At 40.5% G+C, this 18750-nt stretch overlaps 3 protein-coding genes across 3 annotated transcripts in view; 1 reads left to right on the top strand and 2 right to left on the bottom strand.

Moving 5' to 3' along the window:
* LOC129757203 (uncharacterized) overlaps positions 1-18750 on the top strand; it is a 483998-nt gene that overhangs the window by 36658 nt on the left and 428590 nt on the right. The window lies entirely within an intron of this gene.
* Positions 618-1600, bottom strand: LOC129752712 (uncharacterized). Its single transcript, XM_055748484.1, has 2 exons — positions 830-1600; positions 618-788 (listed from the first exon to the last, which is right to left on the bottom strand). The coding sequence occupies exons 1-2, from the start codon at positions 1598-1600 to the stop codon at positions 618-620; spliced, it is 942 nt and encodes a 313-aa protein (XP_055604459.1).
* Positions 1601-4165, bottom strand: LOC129752711 (uncharacterized). The gene has a single exon (XM_055748483.1). The coding sequence runs from the start codon at positions 4163-4165 to the stop codon at positions 1601-1603; it is 2565 nt and encodes an 854-aa protein (XP_055604458.1).

Here is an 18750-nt window from a genome sequence, read left to right as displayed (position 1 = left end):
CGACCGTCCAGTAATGTTTTGGGCGGACCTCGCAAGCTGCCATTACAGCAAAACGGTTATGGAATGGTACGCAACGAACGGGGTCAGCGTAATACCGAAGGACCTCAACCCCCCAAACTGCCCCCAGTTCCGGCCGATAGAGAAATACTGGGCAATCACGAAGCGGAGGCTTAAGGCAAAGGGAAAACTTGTTAGGAACATGACTCAAATGAAGAACTGGTGGAATCAAATCGCCAAAACGGTGGACGAAAAGGGTGTGCGCCGCCTAATGTGCCGTATTACGGGAAAAGTACGAGAATTTCTTCGAAACAGCAATGAATAATTTTTTTAATTTTTTTTTATGAAAGAGTAAAGAAAATGCTACATTTGTATGAAAAACAAATTATGAATTCGTTAATAAATGACTGAGCTTCACGCAATTGTTAGTGTTCCAATATTAAATGAAGCAGACTTTATGAGTGCTGATGGGCTGACACCGCGGGAGATTCGATCAGCTGGATTGAGATCAGTTGGAATATGACGCCATGGACTGCCTCTGGTGATGCGGTGGATCTCAGCAATTCTGTTCGATACAAACACCTTCCAAACGGACGACGACGAAGTCAACCAGTGCAACACTATGGTGGAATCCGTCCAAAATGTCTCCGGGCAATTCCATCCGGTGTATTCCACGATAGAGTCTTGTAGCTGGGCAGCAAGGAGAGCAGCACAAAGCCGAGGGGTTGACAGCTTGTTGAGAGGGCTAACTCGCGATTTTGAAGCCAGAAGATTGCATATTGGTTTGTTTTCTGCGTTCGAGGAAAGTACATAAATGCAACAACCAACCAACCATGCAACTATCGGAAGCGTCCGAGAAGCAGTGCAGTTCGAAATTTTCGTAGTTATTCATAAAAACTTGTCTGGGAATGGCTAACGACAGAAAGCTTCCCATCTCCTGTCGGTATTGCTGCCACCATGCCTGGTGATGGACTGGCAACGGATCATTCCACGAAAATTTTTCGGACCAAAGCGACTGTAGAAATATTTTTGCGCTTACGACGGAGGCACCGAGCAAACCCATCGGATCGAAGAGACGAGACATTTCCGAGAGTATGACTCGTTTTCTTATTGGAGCCGACGTTTCGAGATCAGGAACATTGAAAGTGAAATGATCGGGTTGCGGATGCCAACGAAGTCCCAATGTTTTGATCGATCCTGATTGGCCAATATCGAGTTCGGATGGAGAGTCTCTGAGTGCTTCTGGAATCTGCGAGAGGACTTCGTTGCAATTGCTGCACCATTTGCGAAGAGTAAACCCGCCAGATTTCAATAGCTCAATCATCTGGTGGTTTTCGGCAATCAACAGCTGTTTATCATCATTGCCCGAAAGATAATCATCCATGTAGAAACGCTTGGGTACGAGTGGGGCAGCAAGAGGAAAGTTTTCGGCTTCATCGTGGGCAAGTTGGTTGAGGACGCGAGTAGCCAGGTACGGAGCAGGGGCTGTACCATATGTTACTGTGTTCAAACGAAAGGTTTGTAGTGGTGCTTCGGGATTCTTTCGCCACAGTATCTGCTGCAGAGTACGATCAGCTGGATGGACGACGATCTGCCGGTACATTTACACGACATTGCCGGTACATTTGACGGCGTATTTTGGCAAACGAAAGTTGATGAGTGTGGAAATCAACGAAGGTTGTACGGTGGGACCGATGTAGCAGATGTCGTTTAGCGAAATGTTGTTTGCTGCTCGGCAAGACGCATCGAACACGACGCGAGTTTTTGTTGTTGTGCTTTCGGGACGTTGGATGGCGTGGTGAGGAAGGTAGTAGTGGGGCTTTGTGAGATCGGGCTTGACAGGTTCCATATGACCGAGATTTTCATATTCAGTCATGAATTCTAAATAATCCGCTCGAAGATTATCATTTGAGCCCAACTTCCTCTCGGTACTAAGAAATCTGCGATTTGCTATCGGGAAAGATTCTCCCAAGGCATGCAACATTTCCTCACGAATCGGCAAACGAACCACGTACCGTCCGTCAGGTGCTCTGAAGTGGGTTTTCAAGAAATGCGTCTCGCAATATTGTTCTTCCAAACTTAAAGATTTGCCTTTCTCGAAACTTTCCACTTCCCAAAATTTTTGAATTGTAGAGTCCAGATTATCGATGGACGAAACATTGCAGACCACGGCGGGACTTTTTGGTTGTGCGTTTGTTTCACCCGCGACGACGTACCCAAAAACAGTTTTTCGTAGAATTGGAAAACCTTGGCCAAGCGATATCTGATCATTCTCTAAGATGGAGAAGAATGATTTGATTCCAATGATAAGGTCAACGTCGTGTGCAATATTAAACTTGGGGTCTGCAAGGGGAAGGTTGCGAGGGATTACCCACTTCGAAATGTCTACGTTTGTAGATGGAAGAACTCTAGTCAAGGCTGGCAACACGAAAAATTCCATGCTTGTGACAAATTTGCCGGATCGAGAGGCAATGGTGATCGGGACTTGATCTTTTACTCTTTGGACTGACTGGCTGAACACATCGACGTTTGCTGGTGTACGTTTCAAGCGAAGCTGTTGTGCCAAATGTTCGGAAACGAAGTTGGCTTCGGAAGCACAGTCAAGCAAGGCACGAGCGTGTAAAAAGTTGCCTGCGAGGTCCTTGACCTTAACGTATGCAGTCAGCATGAAAACAGCTGATTGGGATGGTTTTGAGAAAAATGATTGTGTATGGCAATTGGTCACATGTGTTGTGTTTTGAGCCGAACCTGACGGATGCCCATCCGACGAGGGAACGAAAGACGACGAATGTTTACTAGGCCCAACCGACGACGAGGGCACTCCCTGTACCCGAGGAAGCACGTGATATTGATCGGCAATGCACGTAACCGACGACGAAGGATCGACGACCGGTGCCGATTGTGAGTGTGAATAAGATAGCGCAATTTGTGCAGCGATAGTATTTTGCTCATCATCGTGAATGGACGATGGTTTGAATGAGTTTAGGTGCAACAAGGTGTGATGTTTCCTGTTGCATGTTCGACACGATCCAGAAGTACAATTTTTCATCAAATGCGACGATTTTAGGCAATTGAGGCAAAGACCATGTCTTTTGGCGATCTCGAAACGTTTTTGAGGTGTTTGCCTTTTGAACTCGTCGCACTGCATCAAAAGGTGCGCTTGTTTGCATAAGATGCATTTCGGCAGATCACTATTGGCAGAGTGATAAATCGATATTTTGTTTCGAGAAGATTTTGATTCGATTTTGGATTCAAATTTTGCACTAGGTAGCGATGGTTGGGAGAGCATTAGTGATTGCAAAATTCGATAACGCTTTTGTATAAAAGTGACTAACGATTCGTAGGATGGTCGAATGTCGTCACACAATTGATTTTCCCACTCCTTCTGTGAAACTGGATCTAATTTGCTGCTCAGAGTTTCGACAAGGAAAGAATTCCAATGATCCTTCGGATCTTCTAATTTGTTAAGAACGCTCACGTGTTTACCGAATTCATCAACCAAATTGGCGAGGGCTGATGAAGATTCTTTCCGAACAGAAGGTGTGGATAAAAGTGCCGAAAAATGTTGCTTAATTTGCAGATTTCTATTATCGTACCGTTTATTTAACAGATCCCACGCGATAGTGTAGTTAGTCGCAGAGACTTCCAACGATTCGATAAGCCTGAGAGCTTCTCCCTTGAGAACTGCCTTCAAATATTGAAATTTTTGTATGGACGAAAGTTGCAGGTTCACATGAATGAGGGTGGTGAACAAATCGTGAAAATTCATCCACTCATCGAAATTTCCACTTAATTCCGGAATTTTTATCTCAGGGAGACGGACAGAGGGAACATGTGCAGGTGGAGCTAAGGGGGATTGCGATGAATTGTTGGGAGCAATGGCGTCTAATTTTGCCGCCAAATTACCTTTGAGCATGAAATAATCATTTCCGACATTGGCACGTGTTTCTGAAAATTCCTCAGGAAATTCTTCTTTGGCCTCGATCTCACTTTGAATTTCATTAAATTCCCGATAAAGCTCATCTAATTTTTCCAAACGGAATCTCAGTTGTGGAAAATCCCGCTCAGAATTATAATTTTCATAAAAGGTTTTAACCAAATTTATGGAACCAGTGATAGTGTTCCGACGCACAATCAATCGTTTTACCTTACGCTCATCACGGTTCATTTTTGAGCTTTTTGCAGGGCCAATTAACATGAACGCTCGAAAATCTTTATTTATTGGTTCGATTGACTCACCTGTCTATTGTAGTGGTTAAAACCTGGGCTCACTTGACCAAACCTGCGTTCCGTGTCCACGTGGTGCGACTAACTTCCTCTGTTGCAGCCGTAATTCGGTCGAAAATCCTCCAAAAAAGATGTAATCCAGTCTGTAGATGTTGCGGGGGCGATGATATCCGGTTGAGGGTCCAGCCGATGCGATAGGAACCTCCGAACGCAGCTATCCGATGACGATGGGGTAACCTCTCCAAACTGGTCGAGAACAATGGGGACCTGGCGATTCCCGGGTTTCGGCACCAAAAAATGTAGCCAAACCGGACTAGCAGCTGCAGGGACGTCGAATTGATCCGATTTACGTTACAGGATCTTTAGTAACCTTATTACTTTCACGGTAATTACTTTGTGACAACGTGGTGATACTTTCACTAACAAAAATGCGGTTTCGTTTAGTGAAAGACGATAAGTATATTTGTCCGAACTTTATTGCACCAGGTGCTGGTGAAGACTAACTGCTGCACAATCATTGCCCTAGCTTGTGGCGGGAAGCGCCCAATTTGATGATGACGATCATTGATTCAATTGAACAATGAAGTGGGAGAGCAATTACAATTGAGTGAGACTTTGCGTTTCTAGGTACTATTTTAACAATTTGAATTTTGGAGTTAGGGATGTTCTAATTTCTAGTTTAATATCAAATTCTGCAACAGGAGTATTTAACCATTTTAGTAGAATAGTATGATTCATTTAAAACATCATTAAGAAAACATTGTTTATAACGTGCAGGAAGATAATTTTAATTGATTGTGACCAAAATCTTTGACAGAATTTCAATAACTGTAGAAATAACTGAGATTTTTTTAAAACTCCTTTTTTCCAAAAATTATACAATTTTCTATTGCATTTTTTCTACATCTACTCTCTTATTCATCACAAAAAATTGAATAATCATGATCAAAAAAACCCTTGGTTTTTTTTTAATCTGTCAAATATTTTTTGTGAACACTCAGAACTCAAAAATATCCACACGTTTCCGAGAAATTATTATTTAAACAGGTATTGTTTCAAAACTACACTATGCATTTTGTTCCAATTTTATTGTCCTTTCTGAGCACACATGCATAAGCAAAGCTTAAAATAGTTTAAATTGGTTATTCTATGCGTACAATTCATTTCATCTTTAAAAGAGTTCATAAAAAGCAAAAATAGATTTTTTGCCGCCTCATTGTATGGTGCTGCCCAATAGTGCGTGTGTGTGATGACAATCAATTTCTCATAAACGCAGCTATACCAATCAATCATATTTTCTGTTAACTGCCTTATTGGAGTTTTCCTTAGCCTGACAGAATTATCGCCTAAGGACAATTTATTTTATTTTCTAACACTAATTTTATTTACATCAAAACCACATTCCAACTTTTCGGGAGAGTATAACATGGTTTACAAGAATTATTCCGAGAAAATCAAGTATACTCATCTTTTCATGATTTTTTCTCGGACATTTTTTGTTATCTTATTGGTGAAACACAAATAAAATATGCCAAAAGATAGCCAAGGGATCGAGAGGCTGGTTAATATGGTGTCAGTGGCCTTAGACAAGATTTTCTCGTTTGAAAAAAAAGGTGTGATTATAAATGCCTAAACTAAATTAAAAATGTTATTTAAACAAGTAAAAAACAACTCCATCCAATTTTAGTTATTTTTTTTAAAACCGTCTACTGGTGGCTCTAAATTTTTGGTAATCGTAACTTTTATTTTTGCAAACGATAGAAAATCTTCAGTAGATCATTTCTTCAGAACGTTTTACGACTCTAAAATCAATAACTTTTTTTGTCAAAGTAGTATTTCTGAAAATTCAACAGAAAATCTGACAGTGTTGCTAGTTTCTTTCCATGAAAATAGAACGTTCTATTTGACGCTTTATAACTATTATCTCGCTACTCCTAATCCTTTGCCGTCTGGAGCAAAGTTGTAGCAAGAGTATTCTCCGGTAAACTCCATACATTGTAATTTCATTTGCATTGCGTTAAAAGAAAGTATTTAAGAAAAACCAAAAAATATACATTTTTGAAAAAAAAATCCAAATTAAAATCCGTTTACCTAATCTTTTTAAAAAAAATGTGACTAATTTGGTACTTTGTTTCTGTGTATTTTTTACAATCCCAACCAACCAAAACAGGTACAAAAACGCTTACTCAGTCCCATCATTGCAATTGATATGAAGTACGTTCTATGCAGCTCAAAATTTATGTTCTTATTGATACTTTCAAGTTCCAAAACAAGTCTTATTGATCTTCTATTCAGCTTCCAGTTGTTTTTTAATTCAGCTTCCAAAAATTCGTAAAATGAGCAAAAAATCTCTCTCTATCTCAACTGTACCCTTGGCATCAGTTCATTATACATATATTTAGTGCCACCATGATGCCACGCGCCGGATTCCTAACTAAAAAAATTGCTCAATTGCTTCTTTCCTACATTTCCTACATATATCGCATCAGAATGGTCACTCAATTACCAAATTAATTAGGCCGGAACAAATTTAAAATCCTTCTTTTGTCACTCAGAGTTGGGACATCGCGAGGGGGGGGACAATAAAAAATAATGCGAAAAACAAATAAATTGGAATAAATTGCACAATATCTTGCATGCAAAAAATTGCATGCTATATCATTGCATAAAACCTATAAAATAATGAAATTTTTTATTGAAAAATTCAATAAAATTAAGAATACACATGGTGAAATAACTTCCATCTTCCAAAATTTTTTTTTGGTCTTGTAATCTTTCGGATACTTGATTTTTTTATCAGAATTTCCATGAAATACTTAAAACTTTATTTATTTCCCCCTTCGGGTTTTTGAAAATTTCGAAGGGGGGGGGGGAGACAAAAGAAGAAATTGATATTTGTTCCAGCCTTATTGAAAAAAAAACTTGCTGGGCTTGGGGATCGAACCCCGACCTTCATGGTGAGAATCGAACACGCTACCACAAGACCACGCCTTGATGTAGTTCTAAATGAAACTAAAACTCGAAGTGGTGATTTGATTTTCAAAGCACCTCAATGCACTTTATGTGACTTAAAAAATCCCGTTTTGAGCACTTTTGTGTCCTTTATGTGACTTAAGTCTCGTACAACGTACGTATAAGTCACTTTTGGAACTTTCAAGTTCATTAATGAGTACATATAGTTTACTCATGGGAATTGGGCAAAACAAGTCACAAACAACGAACATCTTGATCACTTTTGCAACTTTTAAGTTCATTAGTGAGTACATAAAGTTCACTAAAGGGAATTGGGCAGTTGATTCTCTTTGTCAGCCAATATGTAACTTTCAATGCCTTTATTCAAGTAAATATGTGACGTTTGGTACTTGGGATATTCAAGTGTGCCAGTTAAACGGTATCATGTACCAAGCCAAAATGTTACTTTAGAGAAGTTTAAAAAAATATTGAACACAATAAGTTACATAAACTAGTTGGTAATCATCATCGAATGATTTTTATTGTATTTTTTTAGTGAAGACAAAATCGGAATAGCTTCTAGTAAAGTCTTAAGAGCAAGTTCACTGGTGTTGGGAAAAAAGTGGTATTAACTTTGACAATTTGAAAATTTTACCATGCAAAAATGTTTTCAAGATCTTTGGGCGTTGTATTTTTGTACAACACTGTTTCTATTTCAGCCGTATGTGATAGAAATATTGCTAATTTCGCATCACAGCATGCGAAAATACAACACGTGTTGTAAAAAAACTAGAAGGCCACAGATCTTGAAAATGTTTATGAATGGGAAAATTTTCAAAATGTGCCTTAAGTGTCCAAATTCCTACCACTTTTTCTTATCACCAGTAAACTTGCTCTAAAGGATCTATAATAGATTTTATATCTAGCTCTCCAGAACCTTTTGGAAAAGTCCGCTTTCAGACTTTTAAGATGTTTATAATTGATTTAAGCAGTATACAGACTTTCAATTTCAATATATAACTTCTATTTTTTTCTTGGATAAATCACGACTGAAGAATGAAGATGCATGGTGCAGTATAGAAGAACTTGTTAACTCTGCTAAAGTAAAAACGTAACCGCAATCAGGTCAGATTAATTTGTTTTGTTCCAGCATCTTGTATTTCCGTCGTGGTTCCACTGCTATCGGGAATAGTTTCATCTTAATATAGGTTGTCATTTGAAGAGTACTGTTGTTAGAAGGATGGAAGAAGATGTTCGCAGAAGTCCTTCCACAAGGAAAGACACGCTGTTGCTTTGTTTCGGTTCCTCCTTCCTCGACTCTTTTCGAAATGTTGGTCTGGTTGTTAGAGTGCCCCCTTTCGCCTCTTCACACTTACGATTGAGTTTATTTTAGATGGCACTTTGTCGATAGACAATCGAACTTTGTACCCTTTGTGTGTTCTCTCTGAGCTGAAGCGAAAAGTTCACAGGGTAGAGACAGACTAAATGTTTGTGTGCCAATAGGAAACTGAAAGAAGCTACGATTTCAAATTAGAAACTTCTACCACAACTTGAGAGGTGGCAATCAAACTTGCTGAGTGTCATTTTGATCAGTAGTGCGAGCTTTTTGTTCCATTGCGTCTTCTAATGAAATATTCTATGTTCTCTTCATCAAACATGGTTTTCAGTATTTCCGGTTCATGTATTTTTGTTTTCACCATATACTTTGCGTTGTCATTGTTATTTTTGAATGGGATGTATCACATTTCTCTTCAACGATTTTTGTTTGCCAGTTTTCAAAGTTGTGCTATGTTATGGTACAACTTTGTACTATAATCACTATAATAGTCGAGAAAATAAAAGCTTGTCCAGGAATGTTTGACATTGAGTTGTTAGTTTACTTGGACATTTGATAAAAACTTAACATTGCTCTAGAATATAATGAGAAATAATAGATTTGAATCTTTTCCTTCTTGTTATAAACCAACACATTTTCATTCTTTCCATAGAAAAATTTTCCTTTTCCTAAAACTGTGACTTTCGCAATGTTGGATGACATTTTAATTTTCGTCCCCTCGATATCAAGGGGACAGTAACAATCGGGATGTCCGGCCATAATCAAATGGATACGACGAACCGGTAATCAAAAGCATTTCAGTTAAGAGCAATCAACTATCGACATGTGTACCAACACACACACATGGTGGCATGGTCGTCATGGAACATGGAAATCAAATTTGCAAAATACAGTAAACTCCAAACCGGCACATGACATCATCCTGGAAACATCCTGGCTTTTGCTATTTTTTGGTAGTTGTCGGTACATTGGTCAATTGACTTTTGTTTTGAATTTGTGGGCAAACATTAGATCGATTCACGATTTCCAGAAACGAGCGAACGGAACACACTTTGGCTTTATAAAAATTCAACATTGTTCTGTGGTTTATACAATGTGTCGTTATTTTAAAGAAACTATAGGAATATTAATTTCATTTACATAGTATTCCGTCTCACGACATAACTTGACCAACATTATTCCTGAAATTCACTCGGTCCATGGCAACCGTTCTCCAATTTCTCGAGCACCCCACGTTTGCCAGATCACGCTCCACTTGGTCTAACCACCTCGCTCGTTGCGCCCCCGCTCGTCTTGTGCCTACCGGATTCGTAGCGGAAACCTGTTTTGCAGGTCAGTCGTCCTTCATTTTCGCAACATGTCCCGTCCAGCGTATCCGGCCAGCTTTCACCACCTTCTGGATACTGGGTTCGCCGTAGAGTCGCGCGAGCTCGTGGTTCATCCTCCGTGGCCTCCACACTCCGTTCTCCTGTACGCCAACAAAGATGGTTCTTAACACTCGTCGCTCGAATACTTCGAGTGTACGCAGATCCTCCTCGAGCAATATCCATGTCTCGTGCCCGTAGAGAACAACCGGTCTAATGAGCGTCATATGCAGGTTACACTTCGTGCGAGGGCTAAAGGCAGAAACACAATACAGCGTCGGTCGTCGCGTCACGTCAGCGATCAACGCTGTCGATAAGTACTAAAACGCGGACGCGACGCACCCGACGATTTTTGCATCACAATTCAGCGTCAAGAGACATCTTAGAATGAATTGTGATGCAAAAATCGTCGGGTGTGTCGCGTCCGCGTTTTAGTACTTATCGACAGCGTTGACCGCTGACGTGACGCGACGACCGACGCTGTATTGTGTTTCTGCCTTAAGTCTTCTCGACCGCAGTTGCTTGTGGAGTCCATAGTAGGCACGACTTCCGCTGATAATTCGGCTCCGGATCTCACGGCTGGTGTCATTGTCTGCGGTCACCAGTGAGCCGAGATGGACAAAGTCTTCGACTATCTCCAGCTCGTCGCCGTCGATCGTGACCTTGTTATTACTGGACAAGCGGATTCGGTCGGTCTCGGATCCGCAGGCCAGCATGTACTTCGTCTTGGACGTTTTAATCATCAACCCAATCCTTCCTGCTTCGCGTTTCAGTTCGCGGTAGATCTCCTCCACCGCCGCAGATGATCTGCCGACTATATCAATGTCATCGGCAAAGCAGATAAGTTGACTGGATCTGTTGAAAATCGTGCCCCGCATTTCGCCCACCGCTCGTTGATTAACACCTTCTAGCGCCACGTTGAACATCATGCAGGATAGACCATCACCTTGTCGAAGCCCCCTGCGTGATTCGAATGAACTCGACAATTCACTCGAAATCCACACACTGCACTGCGTTCCATCCATCGTCGCCTTGATCAGTCTGATCAGCTTCCCGGAAAAGCCGTTCCCGTCCATGATTTTCCATAACTCGTTACGGTCGATCGTGTCGTATGCGGCTTTGAAGTCGATGAATAGACGGTGCGTAGGAACTTGGTGTTCCTGGCATTTTTGGAGGATTTGCCGTAATGTGAATATCTGGTCCGTCGTTGACCAACCCTCCATGAAGCCAGCCTGATGACTTTCCACGAATCTGTTTGCTTGTGGCGTTAGGCGGCGGAGTAAGATTCGGGACAACACTTTGTAGGCGGCATTGAGGACAGTGATCGCTCGGTAGTTCTCACAGTTCAATTTGTCGCCCTTCTTGTAAATGGGGCATATTACTCCTTCCTTCCACTCCTCCGGTAGCTGTTCTATGTCCCAGACCCAGATCATCAACTGGTGTAGGCAATCGGCCTACTTGTCCGGGGCCATTTTGATGAGTTCAGCTGCGATGCCATCCTTCCCAGCCGACTTGTTTCTATTCAGCTGACGAATGGCTTCTTTAACTTCACTCATCATTGGGAGTGGCTCCTCTACGTCGTTGGCTACGCCGGCAATGTACCTTCCCCCACCATCTTGATCTCCTGCATGTGTGCCGTTCAGGTGTTCATCGAAGTGCTGCTTCCACCTTTTGATCACCTCACGATTGTCCGTCAGGATGCCCCGTCCTTATCCAGGCATATTTCGGCTTGTGGCACGAAGCCTTTGCGAGATGCGTTGATTTTCTGATAGTCCTTTCGTGTTTCTTGGGAAAGATGCAGTTGCTCCAGCTTCCCGAGCCCCTCCTCCTCCTGGCGGCTCTTTTTCTCTTGCAAAATTCGGACTCGCTGCCTCTTCCGCTGTCGGTGATTTTCCACATTTCGACGGGTGCCTCTTTGCACTACTGCCACCCGCGCGGCATTCTCTTCGTCCATCACCCTCCTAAACTCCTCGTCGAACCAGTCGTTCCGTCGAGTTCGCTCCACATAGCCGATGACGTTCTCCGCAGCACTGTTGATGGCTGTTTTAATGGTATCCCAACAGTCCTCGAGAGGGGCTTCGTCAAGCTCGCCCTCTGCCGGCAGCGCTGCTTCGACCGATTGCGCGTAGTCTGCCGCGACCTCAGGTTGCTTCAGCCGTGCGATATTTAACCGAGGCGGGCGCCGGTTTCGTGTGATGTTCACTACGGAGAGTTTTGGGCGCATCTTCACCATCACCAGATAGTGATCTGACTCGATGTAGGCGCCTCGACAGGGTCTGACGTCGATGATGTCCGAAAAGTGCCGGCTGTCAATCAAAACGTGGTCGATCTGTGATTGCGTTTGCTACGCTGATCTCCAGGTGTACTTGTGTGGGAGACGGTGCTGGAAAAAGGCACTACGTACGGCCATTCGTTTGGAGGCGGCGAAATCAATAGGTCTGAGGCCGTTTTCGTTGGTCAGCTGGTGCGCACTGAACTTTTCAATTGTCGGTTTGAATTCCTCCTCCTGGCCGACCTGAGCATTAAAATCCGCGATGACGATTTTGATGGTTCCAGTGAATATTGGTACCGAATTTTCTCGAATGTGAGCATGAAAGTGACAAAAGGTTCCTCAAATAGCCTTTTTGTAACACGGCAAACGCATCACTCAGTATTAAAGTTGCAAATTAGGTCTCAAATAGCCTTCTGTGAACTTCAAGTTCAAACAAGTTGCTCAAATAGTCTTTTTGTGACATGTCAATCTCATCCATTCAGAATAAAAGTTTCAAATTGGGTGTCAAATAGCCTTCTATGGACTCTTTGTTCCAAAAAGTTTCTCAAATAGCCTTTTTTGAGACAGCCGCAGCCCGTGGCCTAGAGCATAGCCTTCAAGTCTTCTAAGCCAGCGGGATGAGATCGAATCCCGGTCACGGCATACATAGTACACTTTCTGGGGGTTGGTGGTTTTAGCATTTGTAAGATGCTAGCCATCATATCCTCGAAAGATGTACGCTTAGAGTTGAGAAAAAGGACTCTCTTCGAGGAAACATCAAGTTTCATTGAGATCCTGTATGTGTTTGTGTTCGTTTATGTCCACCATTTCATGAATATGGCATGTGAACGAACATCACAAAAGGGCAATTTTGATATCATGTTTTGGGCAACGGTCGTATTCACGCTCCAGCTGCGCGTAAAATTCGTCTTTGTCGTCACCGGTACTTCCTAGGTGAGGGCTTTGCACGTTGATGATGCTGATGTTGAAGACCCGGCCCTTGATTCTCAACCGGCACATTCGTGAGTTGATCGGCCACCACCCGATCACGCGCATTTGCATCTTTCCCATCACTTTAAAAGCTGTTTCAAGCTCGTGTGTATTGCCTCAGCTCCGGTAGATGGCACAAACATCTGGATACGTTCGTACCGTGGAGTTCCAGCATACCTCCTGCAGCGCTACGATGTCGAATTTGGGGCTCTTCAATTCGTTGGAGACCACGTGGGTACTGTCCACAAAATTAGAGATCGGCAGTTCCATGTTCCAAGTTTCCAATCGCTAGTCCCTTTTCGTCGCGTGTGTCTTTGCCGATTTCCATCTGAAATTTGTTGTTCGTTATTCGTTGCTTATGTTTTTTGTAGTCACGGGCTCGCAAGGCCCGCAGCTAACCTCACTATCTCGCAGGAGGACCGTCGTGATGTTGCTGTTTTGGGTCCCGAACACCACCAGGACGATGTTGCACTCCGCACGCCGCCCCTGACATGGAGAACAGACGCGTACGAAGCCCCCTAACTTAGTTTGCATGCGACCAAAGCATCCACCGGGGTTGGGTACCCGATCTCCGCTAAGGTTGCTCGCACCCCAGCTAGTATCACGGGGAGGTAGAGAATCGGAGTTGCAGACAAGAGGTGATATGAACACTACCCAAAGGTTGGGTGTATGGGATCTCGAGTTGCACATTGTCTACCGTTCTCTAGCCACTCAATTGATGATGTGACCAATATATATGTGTAAGCATTCAAGTAAAAGACAAAAGGAATCACAAAATGTATGAAATGAATAAACCTATTGCCATTCCTGATATAACCCATAATAACGTAAATGAAAATAAGCGTTTAAACGAAAAAGAGAAACGATCGATTCTCTTGATGACAAGAAAATGAAAAAAATACGGGATTCTGCTAACGACTTTCAACTCTGACGGTTGTTTGTAACGCGTCTCAATTTGGGTGATTAAGTTCAACTCTGAATTCACTACAAACACTTTCTAAAGAGTGTTGTAAAAAAGTTTCAAAAGTACACATCAAAAATTATTTCCTGTAAAATTACGCAAATGTCCTGTAACAAAAAGGAGCAGGACATTTACCGTAAATTTAAAGGTCGAAAACATGATTACGTGACATTTAATTTCCAGTGTACAAATTTTTTACAGGACATTTGCTGTAATAATAAATGAATCTTCGTTAACTTTCAAGGAAAACAATTTAAATTACATTTTTTGTTAATTATAGGTGATTTATTTTAAAGGTTGCAGTTTTCAGTGACACTTAATAGTCATTTTTTTTTTGTGTTTTGCAAAAGCTTCAATTAAACACATATTTTCCTGTTTTTAATAGAGCTTTGATATCAGTTATAATAATTCGCTCAATGCACTTTTAAACCAGCGTTAAAGCCAAGTTGAAAAACTGTGTTATTGGAACAGTGAATGTAGGCATGATAAAACCAAGAGACAGATGATTTGACAATTGAGAAGACCGTATACACGCTTAAACTTTTTTACCTCTTTTTGAGATAGCATAACCTGTTTTGAAGGGATTATCACTCAAAATTGAGAAAAATGAGCTATCAAAATGATATAAATTCCTAAGCAACCAAATAAAGGTTCCAGTGAATATTGGTACCGAATTTTCTCGAATGTGAGCATGAAAGTGACAAAAGGTTACTCAAATAGCCTTTTTGTAACACGGCAAACGCATCACTCAGTATTAAAGTTGCAAATTAGGTCTCAAATAGCCTTCTGTGAACTTCAAGTTCAAACAAGTTGCTCAAATAGTCTTTTTGTGACATGTCAATCTCATCCATTCAGAATAAAAGTTTCAAATTGGGTGTCAAATAGCCTTCTATGGACTCTTTGTTCCAAAAAGTTTCTCAAATAGCCTTTTTTGAGACAGCCGCAGCCCGTAGCCTAGAGCATAGCCTTCAAGTCTTCTAAGCCAGCGGGATGAGATCGAATCCCGGTCACGGCATACATAGTACACTTTCTGGGGGTTGGTGGTTTTAGCATTTGTAAGATGCTAGCCATCATATCCTCGAAAGATGTACGCTTAGAGTTGAGAAAAAGGACTCTCTTCGAGGAAACATCAAGTTTCATTGAGATCCTGTATGTGTTTGTGTTCGTTTATGTCCACCATTTCATGAATATGACATGTGAACGAACATCACAAAAGGGCATGTAATAAATAAATCATTTTTTGGAGCTTGGAAATGATTAAAATTTCTAATTTATATTGAAACTTTAACTCAGAACAGCTTAAAGCTATCTCGAAAAGAATTGTTTTTGAAAAGAGTAAATATTTTGACTTTAAAAAATTTCTTTTTATTACAACATTTTTCTAACCAGCATAACACAATTTGAAAACTGTTTTACAAACTGACTTCAGATTTTCAATATTAACTTACCTCCGCCATGTTGATTGTGAAATTCAATCGAAACTACAAACTTCTTGGAAATAATATTATAATAGAAACTATAAACTAGACAATTTCAACAAATTTGACAATGTTTGCGGTACTATTTGTTGTGTAGGTCATGAATTTCAATGTCGAACAAAATGTGCATCATTTGAGCAAATTAATAAGTTACTTAAAATATTGTATTTTAATTTAAATAAAAAACTTAAAATGTGGTCAATCTTGATTTTCTTTGAGGTGCGCTTATATTTTGATGCTATTTCGTCTATATTCCACCAGAAATCTGACGTTGCAGGAAGTTTCATGCTAAGATCTATGTTTGATGGTTGGCATAAAACTCAAATTGTTACTTGGGCGGCACACTAAATTTCTGATAACCCTATTTTTTTTCAAATGATAGATAATCTAATAAAGATCATTTCATTAGAACATTTAAATGCTCTTAAAATAATAGCTTTCTTGTTGAAAAATTATTTCTGAAAACTGGACCGGAAGATTTTCAGTTTTGTTAGTTTTATCTCATAAAAAAGAATGCGTTATTTTTTTTTCTCCTACCGCTTTACCAACTTCGGTAAAGTTATTCCAGAGAATTTTCCAGTGAGCTACATGTATTGAAATTTCACTTGCATTGCGTAAAAACAATAAAAAAATCACAAATAAAAAACAAAACAAAATATTAAGGAAAAACGAAAAATTGACTTTCTCAAATTTTTTTCATACAAAATAACATAATACAGGGTGGGGCAGAGTGAACTCCTTGAATTGGTCGGTAAACTGTATAAAAACCACATAATATTATTTAAAGAGCTTTTCAATTCTGAAATCTACATACAATGCCATTTATTTTTTATTAAGTTTTAAAAATGATATCGTCCAGGTGACGGCTTTGACGAGCGATGCACATATTCAGCCGTTCAATGAAGTTTTTTAAAAACTCTATGCAGCATATCTGGAGTTATTCCAGCGATAACATAAACAATTGCTTCCTTAAGGGCTTCCAAGTTCCTTGGTCAAACTTTGTAGACCTTAGACTGGTTTTCAAGGCAGTGCAGATCCTGTCGCACGTGTGATCCATTTCCTTTTGATTTTAGCTTCAGGAACACTATCATGACGATTCAAACCAAATCGTAGACGAAATGCACAGTGGGTCGCTTCCACACTATCCTTATTTTTAAAGAACGTTTCGACTACAAAACCACGATGCTCCACGGCATGGTGACTAAAAAATGGCGTCTTTCCCCCTACCACATGAGACCACTCCGACTCCGCTAACTCGAGCGCGCGCTCTTCAGCGACTGCTTGAAACTAGGGAGTCCACTCTGCCCTACCCTGTATCATCTCGGGTACCTAAATTTTAATTTTAAAATTCTGCAAAGTTCTGACGTCCCAACCCTTGTGAAGAAATTTCAATTTCAACTCAATCGTTGCATGCCATCGCAATTATTGCTAAAAAAATTAGCCCTCTTTCGGTGGCTTGTTTTACAAACTTTGATAACTGAAATCTATCGCCCTTCCAAAATAATCAGTGAAAAATTACTCAGGATGACCCCTTTTGCCGACCCCGACCCAAAACTTGAAACCTTAAATAAATCACTCGTCCCTTGATCGTCTTCTCATCTAAATGTGGAGCATAAGCAAGACAATATCGCTAAAAGAGAGATCAATTTATATGGACGACCCCTTTTGTCAACACCTGAAAAATAATGACACCTGAAATCAATTTTCCGTTCTTGAAAACTTCCGTGTGCAAATTATCATCCTGTCTCAGTGAAGAGTTAATATAAATTATCCTTTTTTCCGACCCTAACCCAAAATTGGATAATTGAAATCAATTGTACGTCCTTATAACTCCTACGTGCAAATGTTCTTCCCAATCCGATGAATAATAACGTCAATACCACAAAATATTGAAAAGTTAATTTTGACGACCACTTTTGCCGGCCCCTAATATTAAATTTGATACCTGAAAAACCCGTCCATCAAAACTACCGTGTGCAAACTTTCATCTCAATCCGATGTATAGAATCGGCAATATTGCAAAAACAGTGAAAAGTTCATATGGACGACCCCTGACTTACAATTCAATACCTGAAATTAATAGCCCATCTCTCAAAACAATCATATGCAAATGTTCTCGACAAACTGATAAAAATTAACGACAATATCACGAAAACAACATTTCTCTTGTATGGACGACCCCCTTTAGATAGGGTCATTTCAAAATCTGAAAACATGTTTTATTATTCCTGGCCCTAATGAACATCGATGCCAAATTTCAGCTCTTCAGCTCTTGAGACGGTTGAGCCTATAGAGGACAAACAAAACCACAGAAACTGCTTATTAAATATATAGATCAAATCCTAAAATATTCTTGCAAATGTGCTAGATTAGTTTGTTTCGTGGAATTTTCAATTTCGATAATACTTGTTTCATTATAACTTACATACCGTGAAAGCACCAATGGCCGCGCATTTTCAACTTTAATCTTTATTTTCCCCGAAATTCAACAACGAAAATTTCTATGTTTCGCATTTTCGGATACCTCCGCTACGTATCTTTCACTTGCCATACTAGAAATAAATTTATTCTGCTTTTAGAGGTCAAGAAAAAATAAAAACAAACATTGTTTTTGTCGGATGCCATTTTTTCTGTTGTCCTTAGCAAGTGAGCTAAACGAGTCCCTTTTTGTAATTCAGTTTCTTGTGTTTAATTCGAGCACTTTGGCAAAAATTTTCGAACGTAAGTTATTTGTTGCTGTATAATGAATCAATTGTGAAAAAAAAGTGAACAGTTTGAAGGTTCTGTTGCGGAAAAAATGACAATTTTGTTGTGCACGGCCATTGGTACACTTGATTTTCGAATGTTTCTATTGCCGCGCACGGATAGTATTCTAGTATTTATCAGCAGTTAAACTTAAGCGGGCCACAGACTACACAACATTTGTACAAATGCGATGAAATTCGATGAAATTTTGTCGCTGTGAGCACGATTTGCATAGTGCATGGCACTGCTTGAATGAGCGCCCAAACGGTTGGAGTAAAATCGGTCGGGATCGAAATATTTTGTACAAAACATCCTCCCAGCCGGGGTGGAGATGGTTTTTTTTGTTGCTGTTGCTGTTTTCGCCAGCAATCGTTTGTGTTCGCGTGAAATATGTTTGTATAGTGTGTGGACGAGCATAGATCAAATAATCGTCGTGGAATCATCGAATT

The sequence above is a fragment of the Uranotaenia lowii genome, chromosome 3 (assembly GCF_029784155.1).
Source record: "Uranotaenia lowii strain MFRU-FL chromosome 3, ASM2978415v1, whole genome shotgun sequence".
NCBI classification, from domain to species: domain Eukaryota; kingdom Metazoa; phylum Arthropoda; class Insecta; order Diptera; family Culicidae; genus Uranotaenia; species Uranotaenia lowii.
The sequence above is the reverse complement of the archived record's forward strand: the minus strand, read 5'-3'. Positions and strand labels throughout refer to the sequence as shown.

Bases quoted from the DNA above. Each gene is read 5' to 3' on its own strand.
- LOC129752711 (XM_055748483.1), bottom strand. From the start codon at position 4,165: ATGAACCGTGATGAGCGTAAGGTAAAACGATTGATTGTGCGTCGGAAC.
- LOC129752712 (XM_055748484.1), bottom strand. From the start codon at position 1,600: ATGTACCGGCAGATCGTCGTCCATCCAGCTGATCGTACTCTGCAGCAG. The intron at 789-829 runs GTTGGTTGGTTG...CCTCGAACGCAG, and splicing joins ACGCTTCCGATAGTTGCATG to AAAACAAACCAATATGCAAT.